Here is a 10,060-nt window from a genome sequence, read left to right as displayed (position 1 = left end):
GGGGGAGAGGATGGAGGGCTCACAGTACATAATGTACTAAAAAGGACATGTAGGGAATGAAAGAGTAAGAAAGACAGATGAGACACAGGGGAAGGACTATGGGGAGATAGAATAGAGCTTTCAAGGCAGTTCCATTAAGACGTCTGATAGACAGGAAGTTAAGCTCCAACACAGAGGCATTAAAGGATCAACCCAGAGCAAGGTCAGGCCAGAGAAAGAACAGTAACAATGGAGCCCTGTTTGCCTAGGATCAATGAAGTGTCCCCTGGACAATTACAGTGACCTTACATGACCCTGTAGATGTAGCCTGGGCCCCCTTTTACTTAAATGGTAAAACCAAAAAATGAAAAGAAACGAACAACACCCTCCCCCCCCAAAATCTGTTTTCGACCCTGTCTCACTCTCCATAGCTATTACCTCATCTCTCTGCTTCCTGTTATAGGAAAACTCCTCAGAAGAGCAGTCTATACTTCTCTCTGCAAGTTTTCCTTCTCACTCCGTCTTGAACTCAGTACAGTCAGGATTCTCTTCAAGACCCCAGTGACTGTCATAGCATTAAGTCTTATGGTTGCATCTGTCTTTGGGCATCACTGAACACAGTATGGCTCCTTTCTCATCCTGGCATGCTCTTTACTGACTTCCAGGAAGTCATTCTCTTGGGCCTTACTCTACTCCCTTGGTTCCTTCAAAGCATCCTTTGTTAGCTGCTCATTTCCCACACCCACTGTCTGCAGCTTTTCCCCACTCTCTGGAGCCCTTCTCATCCGCCGTCTTTTAGTCTCCTCTGTATGCTGGTCCTCTGCCCAGATTCTTACCTATAACTGCTTGCTCCACATCTCAACTGAAGAATTTAATGAGTGTCTGAGACTTCAACACCCCTACAAACTAAATTCCCCTAAGAATATACATTCTCAAAAGCTGCATCTGCCACACCCACCCACCCTTTCAGTTAATGGCAGTTTTGTCCTGTAGCCAAAGACTCTGAGTCATGCCAAGGACCAGGCTCAGGTTGGAGAAGGGTTCTGAGGAAGGGGTGTTTGAGAGGAGTGAAACAAAGGATTGGAAGCTAACAGCCTATGTTCTGCTCTAGACTGCTTTCCAGATCTCTCTCTCTCTCTCTCTCTCTCTCTCTCTCTCTCTCTCTCTCTCTCTCTCTCCTCCCCCCTGCCCTCTCTGTGTTTGGCTCAAGAGAGCTTTCTCTTGCTATTCTAAAAATTCTCTGTAGATCTCTTGCCGATCAAAATCCCAGTCTTTTGTTTACATATCAATTCAATTGTTTCCCCAGGTTCCCTTTTGATTAGCCCATGAATCAGTAACCCAAGACCCCAGCTCCTTGATATGTATGAGACAGCAAGCACTTTTTTTTTAACATTGCAAAAGAGATCTGCCTGCCTTTTGTTTTTGTTTTTTTGAAAAGCAACATATTTATTTGTCAAGTTCCAGAAACAGGGTCTCTACTGAGTAAGTAGAAAAATAGCAAGTTTACTACTTTTAAAAGGCAACTGTGACAAACCAGTATATAACCAGGAAAGGGATTCTAGGAGTTGAACATCCAGTCTACAGTGCTGCTGTGACAACAAAAATGAACTTGTGTTCTCCACATCCTGAGATTTGAGACTGGCATTTCTCTGCAGAGCTGGGCTTAAGCCAAGATGCCTTTGTCACCCTCACTAGCTGGCCCAGTCCTGGAACAGGAAGCCGTCACTTGCTATCTTCCACACTGTGTTACTGGGTGACGCCTGAGTAGTCAAGATGAAGTTCTGGTTGAAGTCCCGCTGTTTGTTGCCCTCAAGCTTCTCTGTTCCACAGATGACCACAAGCACCGTGGTCTGGCTTGATGTAGCTTCATCATGGACAGTCTGGCAGTTTACCACGTTGATTTGGAACTCACTGGAAGGCAACATCTCAAAAAACTCACTCAAGGATTCTTGTCCTGAAACAGCATTTCCATTCCATACAAAAGTGGCTGTGCCCATGTATAGGCGGGACAGTACCCACCGCCACTTATCCATAGTCGTATAGTAGACATTGACAAATTCCTCTGCAGCTCTGTAGGCCTGGTCCACATAGGTCTTAAAATCTACTGATGCCATGTCTGGTTCTGCTGACAAGAGGCCTCTGGCTGAGTGGCTCCTCCTTAGGGATCCAGGGATTGCTCAGTCTTGGTCAGCACCACCAAGGCAACTCTGTTCTGGGTCCCACCCCAGTTAGTCGCTGTCCTGGGCCAGAAGTTTCTCTCCTGTTTTGCTCTTCATCCCTGAGGCTTCGCCTGAGAAGCCGATGTCCAGGAGGCAGGGAACGGTTAAGCCCTGCCTATCTTTGTTAAGCAAAGGCAATATGAAATTACCTGCCTTGAAATTACCATTTCTACCTTGCCTGGACCTGGACCTAAATTCCCTCTGTCCCAGGTTGAACTTGAACTCAGGAATCTGCCTGCCTTTGTAAAGCACAAACAAAAAACTTAGTGGGGTGGGATCTTACCCTTTGATCATCATTCCCTAGATCTCTTTATCATCTTCTTTGGTATCTTTCTGACAAGATGGCTCGTAGTACAGCTGCCTCTGTTCTTTTAGATATGTGAAGTTCCTTATATCACTCATATTGCTTCCGTATATTTTGCATAGTTGAGAAATTATATATTTTTGAACTCATGTTTTTAGCGTTCTTTCTCACAGCCTTAAAGGCTGTCTCTCTGGTCTCAGTGTTTGCCATTTTGCTGAGACATTAGCCACACCCTCACCTCCCAGACTTGTGCAGTCTCTGATTATCATGGACATTCCTATAGAGGACATTCCTTAGTGGAGGAACATGAAAATACGGACATTATTATTCAAACAAGTCTTATGCCCACAACAAGCATCAACACACGTGGAGGCTCACGCCCTGCTGGCTCTGTTCAGGGGCTAAGTGAGCATTTTTCTTACCATGGCCAAGCCAGATTCATCCCTGACAGGTCTTCTGTGCTGTTCCTCCTATCTATCAGCAAATGCTTTAAAATAAAGGGAGAATCTAGACACTAATCAGATGCCTCTGTCCCTACCCTGTATCCAAGTCATTGATGGTCTTTCACCTGAGTTACTCAGACACAATGATTCTCAACCTCCCTAACAACCATTAATACAGTTGGTGTTGTGGTGACCCCCAACCATAAAATTATTTTTGTTGCAACTTTGTAAATTTAATTTTAATTTATTAATCACAGTATAATATCTGTGTGTTTTCCAATGGTCTTAGGCAGCCTTTATGAAAGGGTCATTTGACCCTCCCTAGGGGTTGTGCCCAACGGGTTGAGAACCCCTGCTTGAACAGCTCACTCATTGGTGCCTTGCTGTGTTGTCTTGTCTGCTCATCCATCTGCTTTGCTTTTGCATTCCTATATATGCATGTGCAAGTGCAGGTGTGTATACATATGTTTGGAGGTGGAGACGATTTCAGGTGCTGTTCCTCAGGAGCTTTCTACCTTGGTCTTTGAGGCAGGGTCTCTTACTCAAGTGGGCTCGACTGACCTTCAAGTGAGACAATGACCTACCTGTCTCTGTCCAGTCCCAGGACTGCAAGCATATGCGGGTGCTCCTGGCTTTTCTATGTGGATTCTGGGGACCGAATTCAGGTCTTCACGCCTGCAAGTCAGTCCCTTATTAACCGAGCTACCTGAGCCTTTCCATCTGTTTTCAGTACAGTAACCAGACTGTGGAAAACACATCCTGTCTTAGGAATCCTCTGACAGGTCCTCAGCCCTCAGGGCATCCTCTGTCTCCAGGGCTTTCAGAGGCGTGTTCAGCTGGGCTGCTGTCTCTCTGACTTCAGCTTCCTCTCCTTTCTCCTTTACTCTGCCTGAACCCACTGGCCTCCGTGCTGGTTACCAGGCCCATCTTGTTCTCGTCTTTAACCTTTAACTCACTGTTAGCCTCACCTGGGATGTTCTTTCTCCAGATAGCTGGATGAATCCCCCCAACGACCAGCTTGCTTAGGCCTTCACTCGATTCAGCCTTCTAGAGATGGCTTTTCTCTTCACTCACGACTGACACTTGGAGCTACAGAGAGTTATGAGCTGCCGTGTGGGTGCTGGGAATTGAACCCATGTCCTCTGGGAAAACAGACTCTTAACAGTTGAGCTATTTCTATAGCTCCATCTCTCTCTCTCTCTCTCTCTCTCTCCCTCTTTTACTTTCTTTCCTTTGAAAAAAACATTCGTAAGTAAATTCAAGCTTACAGAAAAGCTGTAAGAAAACATGTCCGGATCTCCTTCGGGCGAGCTCAGCACTCGCATGTTATTTTCCTCACTGCTGTCACCAGAGGCAAAGGTGGTTGGAGAAGGAAGAGTGTGTTCTGACAGATCAGAGTAAGACAGCGCATCATGGTGGGGTAGGCAAGACAGCAGGAGTGTGAAAGCCTGCTCACGCTGTGTCCAGTCAGAAAGCAGAGAGAGAGAGAGAGAGAGAGAGAGAGAGAGAGAGAGGGGGGAGGAGGAGGAGGAGGAGGAGGAGGACTGGTACTCACCTGGCTTCTTGCCCCCCACTCCGTCTCTACTGAGCCCTAGACCCTAACCCATAAGATGGAGTTAGAGGTAGCTCTTTAGAGATACTCTCACAGACAAATCTAGAGGTGTGTCTCTTACTGATTCCAGTGGACAGCTAAGATTATCCCTCAAGGCCGGGCGTGGTGGCGCACGCCTTTAATCCCAGCACTCGGGAGGCAGAGGCAGGCGGATTTCTGAGTTCGAGGCCAGCCTGGTCTACAAAGTGAGTTCCAGGACAGCCAGGGCTATACAGAGAAACCCTGTCTCGAAGAAAAAAAAAAAAAAGGATTATCCCTCATGATACTGTTGTTTTACCTAATTGCCCCATTTTTTTCCTTTGTCTCTCATGCCCAACTCAACATATATACTCACATGCACATATTTTTCCTCTTAACTATTTGAGATTAAGTTATATATCTTGAATCCCTTTATTTCTAACTATGCCGGTATGTATTTCCTAAGGTTTAAGAATATTCTTTATCATGACCACAGCCCTATACCAACCAACAAATTAGATATGAATATGACACATTAATCTACCAGATGTGCCTGATTTTGTGAATTGGTTCAATAATATCCTTGATAGCAGTTTTTGTATCCAGCACAGGACTGTGCTCAGCATTAGCTGTCGCCTATGGGTTGTCTCTACTTAATATTTCCACAGTCCTCTTTGCTTTATGACCTTGCTGTTTTGAAGTTCATAGTCATTCCCACTCTTGTCTTGATTTGACACCCAGAACTCAATAAAACAAACAAACAAACAAACAAATAAAAACAGTGAGACTTAGTAATTAGCTAGCTGCCGACAGAGACAGAAAAGAAAGAGCCCAGACAGTACCAAAATTTTCTCTTCCTCCTCTTCTTCTACCTCCTCTTTTTAAAAAACAAACAAACAAACAAACAACAAACTCTTGTGTAGTCCAGGCAGGCCATTCTTCTGCCTCTCCATCCCAGGGGTTAGAATCAGAGGCATCTACCACCACGCCCTGCACAGTTCTCAGGGAGCTAATGTTTAGCCAGGATAATGACCATCTTCATAGTCCTTTTCTGATCTTAATTTTTTTTTCTGTCCTCTTTATCTTTAGACCCCTATCTGAGTCCTCTCTTCCTACCTTCTGGGCTTCATAAGTCATCATAGCCAGTAGGTAGGTGTTAAAGGTAGAGGTTTAGTGCTAGGCCTGGGGATGAGGGTAGGTGAGCTATGGTTACATTGCTCAATGGACGTGGCTGAGCCTCCTCTTCCTTCTGGAATGTGGAAACAGACCTCAGTGCCTGGAGTCAGGGTGGCTCCTTCCAGCTGGCCTCTGGCTCTCATCTCACTGAGCTGCAGTGCTGATGTTACCCAGGAAATGGCCTCAGCCACAAAAGAACCGAGTTTTGGAAGTAACAGAATTCCAAAGCCCACAGAGAGTAGGTAGGTCCCCGCAGCGAGGAAACCACCCTCTAGCAGCCCTGACCTCATGGAAACTGCCCTAGTGTCCTCGGTCTGTCCTCCAACGCTATAAATAGTCAGTCTCTGTATCAGCTGTGGCCAGAGCAGGCCAGCGGCACAGGCCAACACGGAAAGGAAATAGAGTTGGCTGGGAAAGGTTGGATTCACAAAGAGTAGATAGGTGGAATCAGAATGGGGTGGGTGGGGGAAGTAAAGTCATTGCCTGTTCCCACTGCATGGCCCTTTGGCTCACTGGCACTCAGAGCCCACCTACCAAAATATCTAACCTGTTCCTTACCCAATAGTGCTGTTTGAGCAAACCCTCCCCCCACTTACAGCCTTGCTCATTCTGTCTGTTGCCAAGACTGGCCTATTTGTTTTTGCTCATATTTTAAGATATTTAAAAATTAATTTTAGATGTATTTTTATTGTATGTGCACGTGTGTTCTGCTTACGTGTATGTCTGGTGTTGACTGAGGCCAGGAGAGCACTGGATGTCCTGGAACTGAAGTTATAGATGATGGTGAGCTGCCTTGTGGGTGCTGGGAGTTCAGTCCCTCTGGAAGAGCAGTAAGTGCCTTTAAACACTGAGCCATCTCTACAGCGCCCCACCCCCGCCTCCATGCTTTTTCTCATACTTAAAAGTATTTGAGAACTTTATACGTGTACACAGCGTATTTTGATTATATCAGTGTTACACTCTCCCTCTAACTCCTCCCAGACACACCACATGCCACATCCCTCTCCAACAGCCTGATTTGTTTGTTTGTTTGTTTGTTTCTTTCCTTTGGTTTGTTTTATTCTGTCAGTGGTGTTCGAAAGTGTAGGGCTATCTACCTGAACACGGACAACCTATCAGGGGACACTTCCCCATCCCAGCACCCTTAAAAAATCCCAGTTCCTCAGTTAGGGGTGTGGCTTGGTGAGCTCCTCCCCCATCAGTGCTGGCTTGATCTTGGGCAGGCCCCTGTGGGTTCCTGAGTGCAACTGCCCCTGTTATGTCTCTGCCAGTGGAACAGGATGATCTGGCCATTTCCCCGTCTGTGACAGGAGGGCTTGAAGGGTTTTCTGGGACCCTGGTAATTCTGCATAACCTACCTCTTCCTCTGGATGCTATAGCTCAGTTCCTCTGACTCTCTATTGCTTGGGTTCTAACTTTGGAGAAGTATATTAGCATACGCAAATTACCCAGCACACTCCAGCTCAAGGACACTGTTTAATAAATGAGCAACTACATTACCTGGGTATTGAGCTGGGCATGATGGGAAGCCTTGACTGAAGCACCTTTCCTTCCTTGGAGAGGCTGTCAATGGATGGCGCTGTGTGTGATACCATCTCACATTTAGACTACTATAGATAAGAAGTGTGTGTGTGTGTGTGTGTGTGTGTATTTGTATGCTTGTCTGTGGCAGAAAATTTTATACAAGATAGGAAAAGTTGAAAAATGTGGTTCTATTGTTAACTCTGTGTTGTGTGTGTGGTTTGTGGTTTTGTTTTTGTTTTTTGCTTAAATTGTGAGAAAGGGTCTTATGTAGGCTAGGCTAGCCTAGAATTATGTATCTGAGGCTGGTTTTGAGCTGATCCTCTCTTGCTTTCAATCCCCTCCCCCGAGCAGCTGGGATTAATTACATTGTACAATTGTATAATATTGTACATTATTAATGTTACTGGACAATGTTAATGTGACCTTTACTTAAAGTCTTTATGGTCTCTCCCTCCCTTCCTTTTTTTCTTCCTGCTTTCTTTTTGGTACACGCCTTTCTCAGCCTCAGAAAACAGTGCCATCTCTGCAGAGGTGAAAGATAGCCAAAAGCCCGGTGGGCAACACACTTGGGGCCCTGGGTGCTGACCACTCAATTCTTCCTCTTCTATGCTTGTGGCAGGCCTCTGACCTGCCAGCTCATAGGTTCACACCCTCCCCTGTCCTGAAGGTACACTAGTCAGCTTCTCTGGTGTCCTTGTGGCTAGAGGTGCTACAGAGCGTGCTCTAAGCAATTGAAATCTGAGAGGCACTGAATACTGAGTTGCCACTTCAAGATTCCCTTTTAGGAAGAACGGGAATCACAAGAAGTCTGTCTGCCAAGCTTGTCTGTAGCGGTGCTGGAGTGGAGCGTGGGACACCCGCAAGGGACACGCAAACCTAATAGCAGAGTTGATTTGAACGGGTTAGGATCCGTGGGCAAAGGTGTGTTTGTTTTGCAAGGCTCGGAATTTACATTTCAGTTCTTTTCGGGGAAGAGTTGCACATCCCTCAAGAAGACATTTGGCCAGGTCCCAGGGCAGGTACTGGCACTTGTATCGGGGCTTGGGAGACGCGGGCGCCCTGCACCTAGCGGGTCAGAGTCTAGAATTTTCACCAGTTCTGTCACTGTCCTGGTGGCTCCAGCCTCGCTTAGGTCTGAGTGGACTCTGGGTCTAGCCCGGACCACAAGCTCCTCCCACTCCTTGGCTGGAAGCACTCAGCCGGGCCCGAAGGAGATCTGGCAAAAGTCGCAGGGTTCCGGAGCTAGTCCTGGTTTGGTCACAACCAGAGTGGCCTTAACCAAGTTTCCTGGGCAAGCCCAAAACTTGTGTAGAGTAAGTGACAATAGGTACTTTGGAGCCTAGCCCAGCCCTACACACCCTCCGACTTTACAGAGATTGGGTTTCTTGGCTCAGTACCATCCCTGCACCCCCCCCCCCCGACGTGGGCGTGGCCAGATCTGTAGAGGCCGGAGGAGAAAGCCTTAGTAGGCCGCCCAATCTGCTTTGGAAAAAGTTAAGGTTGGGGAGCTATGGCGCTCTCCCCAACTCTGCTTCCCTTGGCACTGTGTCTTGGCCCTCCTCTCCCCCTCATTCTATTCCTCCTGCAGTCTCCTCTCTTTACTCAATACCCAGATGTTTGTTGAAGGGTGTTTAGGACAACAAACTCTATGGAATGCATTACAATAACAAGGCAAACTGAAGTTCAGGGGTTGTTTAAGGCCATTTGACCCATATGGGGCAGGAGTCAAGTTAGGGATCGAGAGAACTGTTAATTGTGGATAAATTAGTAGTGGCTTTCAGAGTCAGCTGGCTAACGTTTTCTGAACATGGGTCTTTGGCTCAGTGCTAGGTGCTTAAGAAGGGAAGGGGAGATCAGATAGTAAAGTCCCCATCCTAAGAAAGACTAGCATTTGTTCTATATCCTAGGAGCTGAAGACATTTGGCTGACCCTGAAAACTTTATCACGCACTTTAGAAATTCTCCCTAGCGCAAAGTTATCTTTTGAACTTTCTCGTGTGTTTTTGTTTTTTTCCCAGCTAGATAAAGTTTTTTAAAAATCATGTATACAAATAATTTTGTTCCATTCATTTCACATATTTTAAACTTTTTTGGAGGCTTGAACCTCAGACCTCCTGCACATGACTGGGTAACTGCACTTTAGGGCCATGGCCGCTCTTGGCATTGTTTGAAAACACTTTCTCCGAGTCTTCCGGGCTCTCTTTTTCATTCGGCTCACTATTCTCTTCACACGGCCATGACACACTTAGCCTCCTTTGTCGTTGTCGTTGTTGGTTACTTATCCGATCTTTTTTAAAATGTTATTTCTTTCTCTCTCTCTTTCTTTCTTTGCCATAAGTGGCTGTATACACAGGTCTTTTTTAAAAGCATGCCTTTGGAATCAGCGTCCCGAGAGGGTGAAAAGCATGGGTGTTCTGGAGGCCTGAACCACTGAGGGCATTTAATAACAAAGCAAACAGGGACAGCTCTCACAGATATTCCAAAGTGCGCCCACTCCCCGAATCCGCACACAAACAGAGCTGTGCGCAGTAAAAACATACTGACACCTACTATGCAACAGATTCATGCTTGCAGGAAAGTGGGGGGTGACTAAGAGACAGGCCTTGCCCCTGGGGAGCACAGGAGTTGTGGTTTTCCAACTTTCTCTCATTAGGACACTAAATAATCAAGACTGCTAAATGGGTGACATTTGCTGATGCCACCAAAATCTGCAGAGACATAAAGCACTAGTGTCCTTCCTTAAAAAAAAAAAAAAAATCCCAGCACTCGGGAGGCAGAGGCAGGCGGATTTCTGAGTTCAAGGCCAGCCTGGTCTACAAACTGAGTTCCAGGACAGCAAGGGCTAT

General features: G+C 46.3%; 1 protein-coding gene across 1 annotated transcript; it reads right to left on the bottom strand.

Annotated features, from left to right (window-relative positions):
• Positions 1–1,411: 1,411 nt before the first annotated feature.
• LOC110335097 (NTF2-related export protein 1-like) lies at positions 1,412–2,093 on the bottom strand. The gene has a single exon (XM_021217174.1). It carries the CDS (start codon positions 2,091–2,093, stop codon positions 1,671–1,673), a length of 423 nt encoding a protein of 140 aa, XP_021072833.1. The 3' UTR covers positions 1,412–1,670.
• Positions 2,094–10,060: the final 7,967 nt, after the last annotated feature.

Source organism: Mus pahari, chromosome 1 (assembly GCF_900095145.1).
Source record: "Mus pahari chromosome 1, PAHARI_EIJ_v1.1, whole genome shotgun sequence".
NCBI classification, from domain to species: Eukaryota; Metazoa; Chordata; class Mammalia; order Rodentia; family Muridae; genus Mus; species Mus pahari.
The sequence above is the reverse complement of the archived record's forward strand: the minus strand, read 5'-3'. Positions and strand labels throughout refer to the sequence as shown.

What these genes read in the sequence shown, in the direction of transcription:
- LOC110335097 (XM_021217174.1), bottom strand. Translation starts at nt 2,093, where the DNA reads ATGGCATCAGTAGATTTTAAGACCTATGTGGACCAGGCCTACAGAGCT.